At 46.3% G+C, this 16282-nt stretch overlaps 1 protein-coding gene across 5 annotated transcripts in view; it reads right to left on the reverse strand.

Annotated features, from left to right (window-relative positions):
• Positions 1-16261, reverse strand: part of RNF212 (ring finger protein 212) — a 102525-nt gene extending 86264 nt beyond the window's left edge. Inside the window, exons 1-3 of one of the 5 annotated variants that reach the window (XM_056571822.1) lie at positions 16227-16261; positions 10539-10690; positions 1516-1577 (exon numbers count right to left, since the gene is read on the reverse strand). In XM_056571822.1, the coding sequence (XP_056427797.1) occupies positions 1516-1577; positions 10539-10650 (174 nt within the window). In that variant the 5' untranslated portion in view covers positions 10651-10690; positions 16227-16261. The other 4 variants (XM_056571821.1, XM_056571820.1, XM_056571818.1 and 1 more) reach the window with 4 other exon arrangements.
• Positions 16262-16282: the final 21 nt, after the last annotated feature.

Genomic DNA, 16282 nt, shown 5'->3' on the forward strand with positions numbered 1-16282 from the left:
TACACGTCATTCTAGCTGGGCGGAGCTGCCGCCCGGCTCATGAATATTCATGAACTTATCCTCGCGGCCCTCCCCACCAGACCTAGAAAAAGGAGTTAGACTACGAGGATAAGTTCATGAATATTCATGAGCCGGGAGGCAGCTCCGCCCAGCTATAATGACGTGTGGCCGAGTCTCAGATGATAACACCTCCCACTGAGTCCCAAGCCAGGGAATAACAGAAAACTAAAAATATAGATATCTTAAGAAGCGCTGAACCATTTTTAACCAGGTAAGGAGCGTTTTAATCAGGATCACCCGCACTACAAGCCTGTGTAACAGGTTTAGTGCGGGTGATTCTGATGACAGATTTCTTTAAAATTATTTTGATGTATCAAGTCTGCCATCCTTCTTCCTGGTGGTGGGCTAATGCATGCACACGCTAGTTTTTTGTTTTGTTTTAAGCTGATATAAGCTGATATGCACTTGGGCCTAAAGTGGGTTGTGGTTCAGTGTGTGTAAGTTAGTATGTATACGTTTGTATATAAGTTGGTTGGGTGGAGTGCTAGGTTGGGATGGTTTGAGTTACAGCCAGGTAGTGCTAATTTTATGTTTATATTTTGATAAGCCAAGTTGTGCTGTTTTATGTTCATTTTCGGTATGTTTGTCAGTGTGGTTTTGTTGTTTTCTTTTTGCTTTGTAAAACTGGGCTGGCCGGTTAGGAGGGGTTTTGTTTTTTATTTATATTATAGCTGGTTAAGCTTGTTTTTTTGTTGTATTGGATAAGTTTTGTATTTTTATAATAAAAAGAGTGTCAGCAGAGAGCACTGTGGACAACACAAAAAAGAAATTTAAAAAGTAAAGAATTTCCTCTGTAGCATACAGCTGCTAAAAAGTGCTAAAAGGATTAAGATTTTTTAATGGAAGTCATTTACAAATCTATTTAACTTTCTGACACCAGTTCATTTAAAAAAAAAGTTTTCCTTTAAGAAACTATTCACACTTACAGTATCCTGCACGTATTTGAAGCTGCAGAGTTCAATGTAAACTAAATGACCGAACACATCATCAAATTCTGGTCATCAAATATGAACAAGATTCTGCACGTGTGAATAGACCTAAAGGAGTTTTCCAGGTAACATGTATTGCTAACTAATATTCAAGGTCGACAGCGCCATACATTGTGTAGTGGACTGCTGGGTTACTGAAACTCAGCTCCCAGTGTAGTCAATCGGTCCCTTGCAATCACAAGAACAGAATGAACATGACCCTGTGTTTTGCATGGGGTTGTATTGGAATTCTCTGCACAGCACCTGGTCCAAAGTTGAGACCCCACAATAAGCACAGTGTCCCCTAAAACAAATAAAGGAAACATTCAATAAAACATTTGCTTTATTTTAAAGGGATCTGATTCTGTTCTTGAAATAAAATCTATATATCTACCACATTGAGCCATATTACAGCTATCTGAAAGCAACCTAAGTCTGCCTGTTATGCCTACACATACAGAAGGTGACCAAAATATCCTGCACGTACCTCATCTGTAAGAAATATTGTGCGGCAAGGAACCTTGCACACACCACATTCTCCTTTTCTTCCTACAATGAGAATAGAAATACATAATCATAAATGTATTAACCTTGCAACATTTTTTAAATATAATTTTTGGCAGTGTTCACATTTGCATCATGGATTCTATATAAATTGGAAGCCACACTGCTCTCCCAGCTCACATATAATGGCAACTGACATCACATTTTATGCCTGTGTAAATGTACTCTTAACCCCTTCCCAACATGAGACAGATCAGATCCGTCACGCAAAAACATGTCGATTCCAACATGTGATGGACCTGATCCATCACTCAGAGAAAGTACTTTTTCTGCACCTTCAGTGGCGGGACCTAGCTGTCAATCACAACCGGGATCCCACAGCAGCTGCCGAGACCAAGATCGCTTCCGTCTCTGCAGCATTAAACCCATAGATGCCGTGATCAGTACTGATCATGCCATCTAAGGGATTGACAGGGCTCCCCTTGTCCCCATCGGCGACCCCGTGATGCGATCGCGGGGTCTCCATGGTTGCCATGGCAGGAGGCCAGCTGATTGCATCATGTCTGCCGAGTACTGATGTACTGCAACATAGTATAACAGGTAAAAAAATATATAAAAATAAAAGTGCCTATTGGGCCGTAAAGTGAATCTTTTTAACGGAATTGTCTTCTTCCACCTATAAACACACCTCGCTTCGACTCAACCCGTAATGCAATTGTACAACAGTCTTAAGCATGGCATATGCCGGTGCTCAGTGAGGATGTATAGAGATACAGCACGAATCAACTTGAAGAAGATATGAAAAGAGCTCACGGCACTCGATGTTCATGCTTCATTAATTTATTCCCACAAGGGGTCACTTATCGTGTCGGGAGTGACCTCTTGTGGGAATAAATGAATGAAGCATGAACATCGAGTACCGTGAGTTATTTTCATATCTTCTTCAAGTCCTTTCTTTTGAGTGTTGGCAAGGGTAAATAATATCCTTCTCTCAAAGAAGCTCTCTGCTATGAGGGAGGATGGTGTTGACAGGTTTCGGAAGGTGTGGAACCCATGGTTATCTATTATGTATTACTGATACTGGCTGGTATGTAGGGCTTGTTGGCCTAAGTTAATGTTTATTACCTGTTTTGTTGTCAGTATTCTGGCCGCCAGGCTGAGGCTGGGACATGTACATTATTGTCATGATTCTTTCAATAAATTTGATTGGTTTGATACAAAAAAAATAAATAATGTTTTTCAATAAATAAATAAAGTGTCAAAAAAAATTAAAATAAATGCCCCATTCCTAATAAAGCACTGTATTATCATTAAAAAAACTATACATAATAGGAATTGCCATGTTTATAATGACTTGCACTATAAAGCGATAATGTTAATTATCCTGCACAGAGCATGGTAACACAAAAAAGGGGAAAAAAGGCTTTTGTTGTGAAAAGGAAAAAGCACATAAAAAGCTATAAAAATTAGGTATTGCCATAATCTTACTGATCTGCAGAATAAAGATAAAACACAGTGAATACCATAAAAAAAATTAAAAAAACGCCAGAATTGTTCACATTTTTCACAATATTTTGAAAAAACACTGCATGTATTAATAAAAATAGCATGTGCCACTAATATAAAGTGCACGAGAAAACCAATATATAATTTGTGTGGGTATATTACATGAGAAAGAAGAAAATGACAACTAAACCCAAACACCTCAGAAATGTATAAACAGCCTTTGTACAGAATGACAAAAAATACTCTAATCTCCTGTCCTTAAAGGGGTACTCTGCACCTAAACATCTTATCTCCTATCCAAAGGATAGGGGATAAGATTTCTGATTGTGGGGATCCAGCCGCTGTGACCCACTCCGATTTACGCGGCACCCCAGTCATCCAGCTAACAGAGCGAACTCTGCTCCGTGCCGGATAACTGGCAATCACAGCCCCTCCATTCATGTCTATGTTCTAGCTGTCCCCCTCCCATAGACATGAATGGAGGGGGCGAGGCGTGACATCACAAACATGGAAGCTCCAAGCTTCCATGTGTATAGAACGCTGCAGTGCCGACCCAGAAATTGGGGTAGGGTCCCAGCAGCTGTATGTTTGTTTTACATTACTCAAGTTATTTCACGGACTGGCCAGACGAGAAGATAATGTTGTCAAAGAAGGAGATTCGCTGAAAAGACATGTCACTTCATTTTTAGCACGTTTCAAAGCTGAAGCTACCATTGAAGTAGGGGGCTGTGACTCACACAGGTACATCTGTGCTTGAGGGAACATACCATAAGGCTGTGTTTTTTTTTTAAACTGTTTTTATTGCAATGTAAGTGCTAAACACAATAAATACAGACGGAGAATATCAAAAGCTGGCGGTGAGAAATACAGGTATCATTAGACGCCATGCCGGAAAAAGGAGGATCAATCATCAGCATGACACGAGCAGATACATCAGCAATGAATCAACTAAAACACAGAAAACATTGAAACCAACCACCATACGGTGGGAACGCAAGAACTATGGAAAGGGAAACAAAGACAAACACAAAGACGATACACTACAAACACAAAACACCACACAAATCCATCCAGGTCAGGAGGGAAGGGGGAAAAGGAAGAGGGAGATGGGAGAGAAAAGAGAAAAAAGAAGGGAGGGGAACAAGAGAAAATAAGGGGGAAAGGAAAAGAAAGAGGGGAAAGGAGAGAGGGAAACAAAGAAGTGGGGGAGTATCAGCCTAGGTCAGACGAGAAAAGAGAAATCAAGTAGCCGGGGGAGAAGACTGTGATAGAAGGAGGTCTCTTGCTGCCAAGAACCTGGAGACCGTGTATTGGGCATGGGGGGAGGCACACCAGGTCGCCCATATTTTATAGAATTTGGCAGGGTTCTTACGATGTTTATAAACCAGATACTCATAGTTCACTGAGGTGTTCACGAGGGCTTTCCAACCAGCAACTGTGGGAGTCCTAGAGTCCATCCAACGCAATGCTATGGCCTTGCGTGCAAGGAAAAGAACTTCCCCGAGGAAGATAATCTCAGCTGGCGACCACAGTTCCTCATCAAAAAGACCCAGAAGGCAGTGCCTCGGGAGCATCGGCACTGGTCGTCGAGTTAAGGTATTAAGAAACTGTATCACCTCGGACCAGAATGATGCTATATAATGGCAGGACCACATCATGTGCATAAAGTCAGAGTCAGGATGCCCACAATGGTGGCAAGATGAGTCTGGACACCTACCCATTTTAGCCAAGCGTATCGGGGTGAGGTACGACTGGTGGAACATGTACAGCTGAATCAGTCGGTTGTTGATAGAAGGTGAGACATACAGATGTGAGGAGAGGGCATCATCCCACTCCTCATTGGTCATGTCAGCTACACAGCTCCTCCAGCGCGCCTCAACCGACAGCGGCTCCCCCCCCACTTAGCATTCAAAAGGGCAGTATATAGAGCCGATATAAGGCCCCGAGGCCCCTGAGTAGTGAACACCCCAATAACCGGGAAGTGAGAGAATGGAGCACTAGACCTAGGGAATTGTACTTGAAAGGCGTGTCTGAGCTGGAGGTATCGGTAAAATGATCGCCTGGGGACAGACTTAACGTCAATAAAGTACTGGAAGTCCCTAAAGGCACTACCGTCATAGACATCACTAATGGAGATCACACCATAGGACCTCCAAAAGTGCGGGTCCAGTTGGTCAGAGAAGTGTGGCAACGTAGGATCATGCCACAGTTGTCGATCCAACAGGTTGTCCGTAAAGACAAATAAACGTTTAGCATAGGTCCAGAGTTTCAGGGCCAGTCTATGCAAAGGAAGTCAAGGGCCCCCCCAGGCCAATCCTACCCTCCAAGACGGGCCACAAATGAGAGAGGTGTAGACTATGGGCGAGGTGATGCTCACTATTGGGGAGGGGCTGCAAAGAGACCCAGTGTCTAAGATACCTGAGCTGGCCAGCCATGTAATATAACTGTAGGTCGGGTAGTGACATACCTCCCTGAGTTCTAGGTCTTTGCAATGTGGTCAGTTTTAGCTTGGCTCTATTACAGCCCCATATAAACGGAGGAAAGAGAGAATGCAGCTGCTTAAAAAAGGAGACTGGTACTATGGCTGAAGCATGCTCTAACAGATTAAGACACTTGGGGAGGACCACCATTTTGATGAGATTAATTCGGCCCGCCAAAGAAAGGGGTAGGGCAGCCCAGGTCCGGAATTTGGTACGGACATAGGATAGAAGAGGTAGAATGTTCGTCTGGTGATCCTCCCCAAACCGCCTGTTGATATTGATGCCTAAATATTTGAACTGATCTACGACCCGCAGGCCATGTAAACAATTCCCTACCTGAGAATCTCTGATGGGCATATACACCGACTTGCTCCAATTGATCCTAAGACCCGAATAAACCCCAAAGTTGTCAATGAGGCCGATCCCCAAAGCCAGAGTGCACGCAGGATCAGACATGAATAAGATCATGTCGTCAGCATACAGGCCTACCCTATCCTCCCTCGAGCCAATGCTTATACCAGCGTATCCCGGATGCTGACGGATCCGGAGGGCCAAAGGTTCAATAGCAATAGCAAATAATAGGGGAGAGATAGGGCACCCCTGTCGCGTGCCCCTGCCCAGGGAAAAATAAGGAGAAAGAGCACCGTTGATGGACATACGTGCCCTCGGGGATCTATATAAAAGAGAAATCCATTTTATAAAGTTAGGTCCGAAGCCAAATCTCCGAAGAGTTTCCAGCAGGAAGGACCACTCAACGGAATCGAATGCCTTAGCCGTGTCTAAAGAGGCCAGCGCCCAATCCCTCCCCCCTGTAGCACCTATTTGGGTGAGTGTCTGGACCCTCCTGATGTTATCAGATGTGGACCTCCCAGGCATAAAGCCTGATTGATCTGCATGAATGATTTCCAAAATAACTCGATTCAGCCGAAGGGAGAGTATTTTAGCGAGCAACTTATAATCTAGGGAAATGGGTCTGTATGAGGAACATTCTAAGGGGTCCTTATCCGGCTTCAAAATGACCACTATAGTAGCATCATAAAAGGACTCGGGCAACACGTACCGGAGCCAGCTGCTCCTTGTATTGCTGGTAAACCTCCACTGGAATGCCATCAGGGCCCGGCGACTTACCTCTCGCCAGGGCACCCAAGGCATCTTCCAATTCCTCTATAGTCAACTCCGACTCCAGAGAGGAAGCACTGACAGCGGACAGTCGAGGGAATGTGATGTCGTCCAGGTAGTCAGACAGTTCCCGTGAGGAGTAGGTGGCCTGAGAGGTGTATAAATCAGAGTAGAAGGAGACAAATCTGTCAGAGATCTGGGAAGTAGTGGTCAACACAGTCCCATCCACCGAACGGACCTGTAGTACCGTCGGAGACTGGGCGTTCTGGTGAATAAGGTGGGCCAGTAATCTACTGGACTGATTTCCCATCTCAAAGGCCTTCTGTTGGGTAAAAAAAAGCTTACGAGCCGCTTTCTCCTGCAGACAATGTAAGTACTGTCACCCCGCCTGTAGCCATACAGTTTTATTGTCATCGGTCGGGTCAGTGATGTAAGTCCTCTCCAGGTCAGCACAACGGTCCCCCAGCTCAGACTCCTCCCTCATCGCCTCCCTCTTAATATAAGATATGGCCGACTGTAAACACCCCCGTAGGAATGCTTTAGTGGTTTCCCACACTAAGATGCGGTCGTCAACCCCATTATGATCTACAAAGAACATGGAGAGTTGTACAGGTATACCATCATGAGGGCCAAATAAGGACAACCAAAAAGGATTTAATTTCCAGCTTCGGATATTAGAAGGGCCAGGGGTCTGCAGGGTCAGCAGGAGAGGGGAATGATCGGAGACCCCCCTAGTGACATATGCTACAGCCTGGACCATAGGGAGTACAAGCGGGTTACCCAACACCATATCAATGCGCGAAAGGGAGGTGCCACTAGCAGCCTGACAGGAATATACACGGGCATGGGGATGTAAATGCCGAAAGGTGTCCCTCCAACCTAATTCCTGAACCAGGGCACTCAGCAGAGTCGGGGAAGAGGACGGAACAATGCCAACCCCTCTCCTATCCAAAGCCGGGTCCAACACATTATTGAAGTCACCCATGCAGAGAACTCTAGCCCCTGGAAAAGAGGCAGCGAAAACTCCAGCTTGGTGTAGAACCTCCAGGGCACCAGGAGGAGGGACATAAATACCCAAGAGGACATAGGGGGAATTGTCAATAAGTGAGAAAATGAACACATACCTGCCCTCAGAGTCGACCCGAGTGTACCTCGCCTCCCACCTCAGGGATTTGTGTATCATAAAAGAGACTCCCCTGGAATGTGAGGTGTGGCAAGAGTGTAGCGTCCATTGCACCCAGGGCCTAGACAACCACCGAGTGTTAGGGGCAATCAAGTGCGTCTCCTGCAAACAAACCACAGTTGGTTGGTACTTACGTATAGTGGCATACACCAGAGATCGCTTACGAGGACAGCCAAGACCCCTCACATTCCACGAAAGGTACCTAACATTCGCCATGTGGAGAGAGTGAAGCTGAAATTAAAGGAATGGTGAGAGAAGAGAAACAGGGGTAAAACGAGTACCCGATGTGTAAGTAGAAGAGGGGCCAGGTAGGGGGATGACAGAAGGGGGTAGAAGAGCAGGGAAACCACAGATAAGGAGTGAAGGAAAGAGGGAAGAAGGGCAGGCAGCACGACCGGGACGTACACAAAACGAAACAGACACAAAACACTAGACAAAGACAAAACAAGAGGGTCATAAACAGATGCAACATGCATAAGGCCATTAGCCTAAGGCCCAGAAGAGATGTATAATACGGGGGGAACCGTGTTAATCAAGGTCGCAGGGAAAAGAGACCTCGCGATCTGCCGTCAGGGACAAACAGCAGTGCCATCAAATAACTAGGGTACATAAACAAAAGGAAATACGGGTGGGCTATAACCCGGGCAATACACCGCACAGTATAGTGAGTATGAGCAGTGCAGAACAACATGCAGTCCTGAGGTATCAACCGGGCTTCAAGTCCCATCAGCAGAGCAGTAACAGGTCGTCAGAACTGCTTCAGTCACAGGTGTATGGCAACATTCACCAGTGGAGTACCAGGTCCCCTATGGGGAAGTCCAGCGTAGGGGAAAGGGATAAACGGTACAGGGAGGATGCAGGATCCATTGGGCAGAGGGCAGCGTGAGGAAGGGGTCTGCATGGGTCCAGCATGAGAGGGAACATACAGTTACTGAGGGGCAGTCCATGGGGGGGAAGAAACGGGGGGGGGTAGGACAGCGAGGTCGGGTGGGGTATCCAGGTGGGGTATGCAGGTACGGAGGGCGAAAGTCCACGGGTGAAGGTGGCAGTTGGGTGCATCCGAGAATGTATATGCACATGGGGGAGTAGGCCATGAGGGGACCGGGAGATGGGTACAGGGGCACACCAGGGGTCCCAGAAGCAAAGTCACTGTAGACAGCAGTACTCACAGTTCACTGGCAGTTCGGGAGTACCAGACAGAGCAATAGGCGGCAGGGCCCAGCCGGGCCCAGATGGTGCGCAAGACCTCAGCGCCTCACATTGCGCCTCCTTGAGGCCCACTCGTCAGCCTCCTGTGGGGTAATGAAGAAGATGGCCCTCTCACCGTCCACGACCCTCAGTCGGGCTGGGTACACCATAGAATAAGGGATTGCCATGTCTCTCAGCTTCCGCTTCACCGCTTGGAAGGTGGCACGCTTCTTCTGCAGGTCCTGGGAGAAGTCAGGGAATATCGACACTGCAGATCCATTGAAGGTAAGCTCTGGCAGACGACGGAGCAGTCGTAAGGCGATGTCCCGGTCATTACAGTTCAGCATCCTAGCTAGAAGCGGCCTCGGCGGGGCCCCTGGCGGTAGAGGGCGAGTCGGGACCCGGTGTGCTCTCTCCACCGCGAAGGTGGTAGTGAACGGGGCGTCAGGCAACAGCTCCCGCAGCCACTTTTCAACGAAGGAGCCGGGGTCCTGACCTCCAGAGTGTTACGGTAGGCCAACAATCCGGAGGTCGTTCCTCCGCAACCGGTTCTCCAGGTCGTCTGCCTTCTCTTTCCATTGCGACGCAGTGCGCTCCAGGTCTGATATCGCAGCAGGTAAGGGCGCCACCGAGTCCTCGACTGAGGAGATACGATCTTCAGCCTGTCTCACCCTGTCCCGGAGATTGTGCAGGTCCTGCCTGATTAGGCCAATATCAATCTTCACTTCTTCCAGCATACTCGTCAGGGAAGTTTTGCACATGGTAATGGCAGCCAGGAGTTGCGCAGACACCTCACTTAGGGTCACCTCCCCTGGGACAGCGGCCAGTGTAGAGGGAGTCTCCGGGCGAGAGTCAGCGACCGGCTCAGCAGGAGCGGAGGAAGAGGGCCCGGCGCCATCTTGGTCATGGCCGCGCGCGAAACCCTGCAACTTCGCGGCTGCCGCCACACCGCTCTTATTAGCTGGCATGATGGACCCCACCGATCCACTGCGGTTCCGAAGTCTCTGAGGCAAAGTTCTGAGGTCCAGGATGAAGACAGGATGCTAAACAACACGGTTCAGAGTGGAGCTAGTTCAGCATGCGTCCGTTCGGCTCAGCGTCTAGGCCACGCCCCCATAAGGCTGTGTTTTTGAATCAGTGTGTCTCCAGCTGTTGAAAAACTACAACTTCCAGCATGCTGGGAAGTATAGTTGGGCAACAGCTAGAGAAACACTGTTTGATAAACATTGCTCCAAGGAGTGGCAGGCAGCACTTCCTCACACTGTGCTACCTGTGCCCTCCGTGCTATGTCCTAAGATCCTCCCCCCCCACTGGCTTAGGAGCCCAGTTGCAACTGCAACCTCTGTGACCCCTATAGCTACGTCACAGTCCAACAGCATGATACACTTAAAATATCTAGAATATTCTTATACTGTTTAGACTAAGTTTACACTGTCTCAGAATAAAACAATGATTCCTTGTGATCGACTACCCATCTGTTCTGTCATAGATATAATATATAATCATATACGTCATTCTTATTTACCGTACCCTTCTGCAGGCAGCGTTCACAGAAGACATGACCACAGCTTGATATCGCAGATCGTGAGGTTTCCCTGCCAGGCTGCCGAAAGCAGATGTTACATCGTTGCAGATCACACATTTCATCAGCTAAGCGTGATCAGACAAGGAGATTTTGAAATCTGTAAAAAAAAATAAACAACAAATGTTGTTTTATTAGTGAAAAGGGAATTATACAAACAAATCCAATAATAAACACATCTAATAGTAAGATAAACAGGAGTATCAAATACTCTGGATTCAGACAACCATAGAAGAGTATATACAAGGGAAGAGAACCATCATGAAGAAAGCCAATAAGAAAATGTTAATCCATAATATGTAAGTAATATTTGCATTACTCATCAGAGCTCCTAATACTTGGCAACTCTCCCAAAATATTGTTAAAAAAAAGAGATCTGCGAGAGTCTGGGAAGAAAGGGCAAATTTCTTGGCTGCAGAATATACTCACATCGCCCCATTCCTGCACTGCTCTTAACCCTAGAGAGTATAGGAACATGAAAGGCAAGTCTCTGTACATCTGGTCTGGTGTCTGTATTTAAAGGTAGTCTGATGTGAGGTCTGTATTTAGTGATAAACTGGCCTGGGGTCTATACTTAGGGATAGTCTGGGATCTGTACAGTATTTAGCTAGTCTGGGGGGTCTGTATTTAGGGTTAATCTGGTTTTGGGGTCTCTATTTAGCAATATTTCTGGTCTGGTAATGTACTTATCGGTAGACTGATTTGGGGTCTGTATTTATTTTAGCATCGTCTGGGGTCTGAGTTTAGGAGTAGTCTAGTCTGGTCTTGGGTGAGTATTATAGGTAGTCTGGGGGGGGTCTGTATTTAGGGGCAGTCTGGTCTGGTGTTTGCATTATGGGTAGCCTGGGAGTCTGTATTCAGCGGTAGTATGGTCTGGGGTTTGTATTCAAAAATCCTATTTAGCAGCTGTTATATGCTCCACAGGAAGTTGAGTTCTGACCAGTCTGTTCACAGTGCTCTCTGCTGACACCTCTGTTCATGTCAGGAATTGTCGAGAGCAGGAGAGGTTTTCTATGGGGATTTGCTCCTACTCTGGACAGTTCCTATAATGGACAGAGGTGTCAGCAGAGAGCACTGTGGTAAGACAGAAAAGAACACCTCAATTTCCTGTGGAGCATACAGCAGCTGATTAGTACTGGAAGGATTAAGAGTTTTTAATAGAAGTAATTTACAAATCTGTTTAATTTACTGGAAACAGTTGATTTGAAAAAATAAATAAATAAATATTTTTTTCCCCACTGGAGTACCCCTTAAAGTGTGTAGTAAATAGTCTGGGCTGGGGTCTGTATTAATGAGTAGTCTGGTCTGGGGTCCGTTTTTATGGGAAGTCCAGTCTGGGGTTTGTATTTTTTTAGAAGTATGGTCTGGGGTCTGTATTTATGGAAAGCCTGGTTTGGGGTCTGTATTTAGAGGGTCTGTATTAAGTAGTCTGGTCTGGGGTCTGTATTTATGGGAAGTCTGGTCAGGTGGCCTGGATTTATGGGTAGTCTTGTATGAGGTCTGTATTTATAGGAAGTCTGGTCTGGGGTCTGTATTTAAGGGAAGTCTGGTCTGGGGTCTGTATTTATGGGGATTCGTCTGGTCTGAGGTCTGTATTTAAGGGAAGTCTGGTCTGGGGTCTGTATTTATGGGGATTCGTCTGGTCTGGGGTTTGTATTTATAGGAAGTCGGGTCTGGGGTCTGCATTTATGGAAAGTCTGGTTTGAATTCTGTATTTAGGGGGGCTGTATTAGTAGTCTGGTCTGGGGTCTGTATCTCTTGGAAGTCTGGTCTGGGGTCTGTATTTATGGGAAGTCTTGTTTAGGGTCTGTATTCATGGGGAGTCTGGTCTGTATTAAGAAGGAGTCTGGTAAGGGGAGTCTGTATTTATAGGTAGTCTGGTCTGTATTTAAGGTAGAATTATTTAGGAGTCTGGTCTGGAGTCATTTATTTACGAAGCCTAGTCAGGGGTCCTTGTTTGTTTTGGGTGTCTGTATTGTACTCCTCAACCTTGAAATGGCGTAAACTTGCTACCCTGACCTGCAGTGTCTCTGGACTTGTCTCACATCAAGCACATCAGGGACATAATTGGTCAGCAGTACAAAGCGAGCTGCCAGCATCAGATCTTGATGATGTGTATGCTCAAGTGCATTCAACGTGGCAAATCATCCCTGAGACAACCATTAAAAACCTCATTGATAGCTGGCCAAGGTGTGTAAGTGCATGCATTTCTGTGTGTGGCATTCATACTCTATACTGAACGAATTGAGATGTTTTTAATATTTTGTTTCCATTTTCTTATCATTAACATGTCTTTGGATCACGTGATTTCCATAACTTTATGATTTTACCTTCATGGTGTTGCAATTTCAGTGTTGAGGAGTGTAATTTTCGAGATCTCTTATTTTGGAATACTAGGCGGAACACTACAGGATAGTAGGCGGAACACTACAGGATAGTAGGCGGAACACTACAAGGCACTTGGTGGAACACTACAGGATAGTAGGCGGAACACTACAGGGGACTTGGTGGAACACTACAGGATAATAGGCGGAACACTACAGGATAGTAGGCTAACACTACAGGAGACTAGGTGGAACACTACAGGAGACTAGGCAGAACACTATAGGAGACTAGGCGGAATACTACAGGGTATCAAGAGGAACACTATAAAAGACTAGGCGGAACACTACAGGGTACTAGGTGGAACACTGCAGGATAGTAGGTGGAACAATACAGGATAATAGGCGGAACACTACAGGATAGTAGGCGGAACACTACGGGAGACTAGGTGGAACACTACGGGAGACTAGGTGGAACACTACGGGAGACTAGGTGGAACACTACGGGAGACTAGGTGGAACACTACGGGAGACTAGGTGGAACACTACGGGAGACTAGGTGGAACACTACGGGAGACTAGGTGGAACACTACGGGAGACTAGGTGGAACACTACGGGAGACTAGGTGGAACACTACGGGAGACTAGGTGGAACACTACAGGAGACTAGGTGGGACACTACAGGAGACTAGGTGGAACACTACAGGAGACTAGGTGGAACACTACAAGAGACTAGGTGGAACACTACAGGAGACTAGGAAGAACACTATAGGAGACTAGGAAGAACACTATAGGAGACTAGGAAGAACACTATAGGGTGCTAGGTGGAATACTACAGGGTATCAAGAGGAACAGTATAAAAGACTAGGCGGAACATTACAGGGTACTAGACAGAACACTATAGGGTACTAGACAGAACACTATAGGGTACTAGACAGAACACTATAGGATACTAGACAGAACACTACAGGGTACTAAGAGGAACACTACAGGGTACTAGACAGTACCCTGTAGTGTTCTGTCTAGTATCCTATAGTGTTCGGCCTAGTACCCTGTAGTGTTCTGTCTAGTACCCTATAGTGTTCCTCTTAGTACCCTGTAGTGTTCTGTCTAGTATCCTATAGTGTTCCTCTTAGTACCCTGTAGTGTTCTGTCTAGTATCCTATAGTGTTCGGCCTAGTACCCTGTAGTGTTCTGTCTAGTACCCTATAGTGTTCCTCTTAGTACCCTGTAGTGTTCTGTCTAGTATCCTATAGTGTTCCTCTTAGTATCCTGTAGTGTTCTGTCTAGTATCCTATAGTGTTCGGCCTAGTACCCTGTAGTGTTCTAAGAGGAACACTATAGGATACTAGACAGAACACTATAGGGTACTAACTGAACACTACAGGGTGCTAGACAGAACACTACAGGGTACTAAGAGGAACACTATAGGTTACTAGGCAGAACACTCTAGGGTACTAGGCGGAATACTACAGGGTATCAAGAGGAACACTATAAAAGACTAGGCGGAACACTACAGGGTACTAGACAGAACACTATAGGGTACTAGGAAGAACACTACAGGGTACTAGGCTATAGGGTATTAGGCAGAACACTGCAGGGTACTAGGCAGAATATTACAGGGTATTAAGAGAAACACTATAGGGTACTAGGCAGAACACTACAGGGTACTAGACAGAACACTACAAGGTACTAGGAGGAACACTATAGGGTACTAGGCAGAACACTACAAGGTACTAGGAGGAACACTACAGGGTACTAGACAGAACACTACAGGGTACTAGACAGAACACTACAAGGTACTAGGAGGAACACTATAAGGTATTAGGCTACAGGGTACTAGACAGAACACTACAGGGTACTAGGAGGAACACTATAGGGTACTAGGCAGAACACTATAGGGTACTAGGAGGAACACTATAGGGTACTAGGCAGAACACTACAGGGTACTAGGCAGAACACTATAGGGTACTAGGCAGAACACTATAGGGTACTAGGCAGAACACTATAGGGTACTAGCCAGGACACTACAGGGACCTAAGTGGAACACTACAGGGTACTAGGAAACTCCAGGGTACTAGACAGAACACTACAGGGTACTGCGACACTACAGGGTACTAAGAGGAACACTATAGGGTAAAAGGCGAAACACTACAAAGGACTAGCAGGAACACTACTGGGATCTAGGCGGAACACCACAGGGTAATATGATGGACATTAGGGATGTAAGAAAAAATCGATTCTCGCGATAATCGCGATTTTTCATTTGCCGATACAGAATCGATTCAAAATATTTTTGAATCGATTCTTTTAGGGATGTGGAATTTTTAATAAAACGCACTTTATCTTACCTGCCAACGAGCCCCCGGAGCTCCGGTACAGGTGTTCGGTCCCCGGGCTGTATTCTTCTTACTTCCTGTTAGTCCGGCACGTCACATGGAGCTTCAGCCTATCACCAGCCGCAGCGATGTCCCGCCTCCGCTGGTGATAGGCTGAAGCTCCATGTGACGTGCCGGACTAACAGGAAGTAAGAAGAATACAGCCCGGGGACCGAACACCTGTACCGGAGCTCCGCGGGCTCGTTGGCAGGTAAGAGAAAGTGCGTTTTATTTTATTTTGCAGCCCGGACGGGATAACATGAGAAAAGTGAGCACCGGAGTACTAGATCGCCGCTGTCAAAGCTGACAGCGGCGTCTATTGGGATCTATGAATGCTCCCAGGTGGGCGATATATCGCGATGTATCGTCACCTAGACGGTATCGCGATATATCGCGATATATCGAATCGCCACACTGGTATCGCGATTCGAATCGAATCGCCAAATTCTTGGCGATTCACACCCCTAATGGACATAGGTTTTTGTTGGCCTTACAAACTATGTAACCAATAGAGCCAGACTTCCTGTTGTCCCTTTCACACACAATGGCGTTAGTTGTCTTATATGGGACATCACCAGGACAGTAACTTGTGGACTTCTACACATTATGTCAATGATGCCCAATATTAACCTGAACATCAGTGATGGCGGCTGAACCCTTTTGGGTCCACTACTATTAGTTGTAGCTGCCTGACACTGACATTGGGTTGAGTAGTCCCAGCCTTATGTCCAGTTGCTGCCCTTCGCTATTATTCTGTTAGCAGCCATTCCCGCCACTGGGTACCTTATACTGGACTTTCTACCTGCCCTCTAGACATCTAATCGTCTCAACCAACCAAAATCATGGCCGACGCCTCCCAGATCAAAGGTCTCAGCCCCAGTCACTACAGATCCACAGACACGTCAAAGCCCCGGCTCCTCGCCTGCCCGGAGCTTTACCTCACCACTTCCGCTCCCTCCCATTGGCTCTGCAGTTTTATCCTGCCTTCCCATTG

The sequence above is a fragment of the Hyla sarda genome, chromosome 4 (genome assembly GCF_029499605.1).
Source record: "Hyla sarda isolate aHylSar1 chromosome 4, aHylSar1.hap1, whole genome shotgun sequence".
Classification (NCBI taxonomy): domain Eukaryota; kingdom Metazoa; phylum Chordata; class Amphibia; order Anura; family Hylidae; genus Hyla; species Hyla sarda.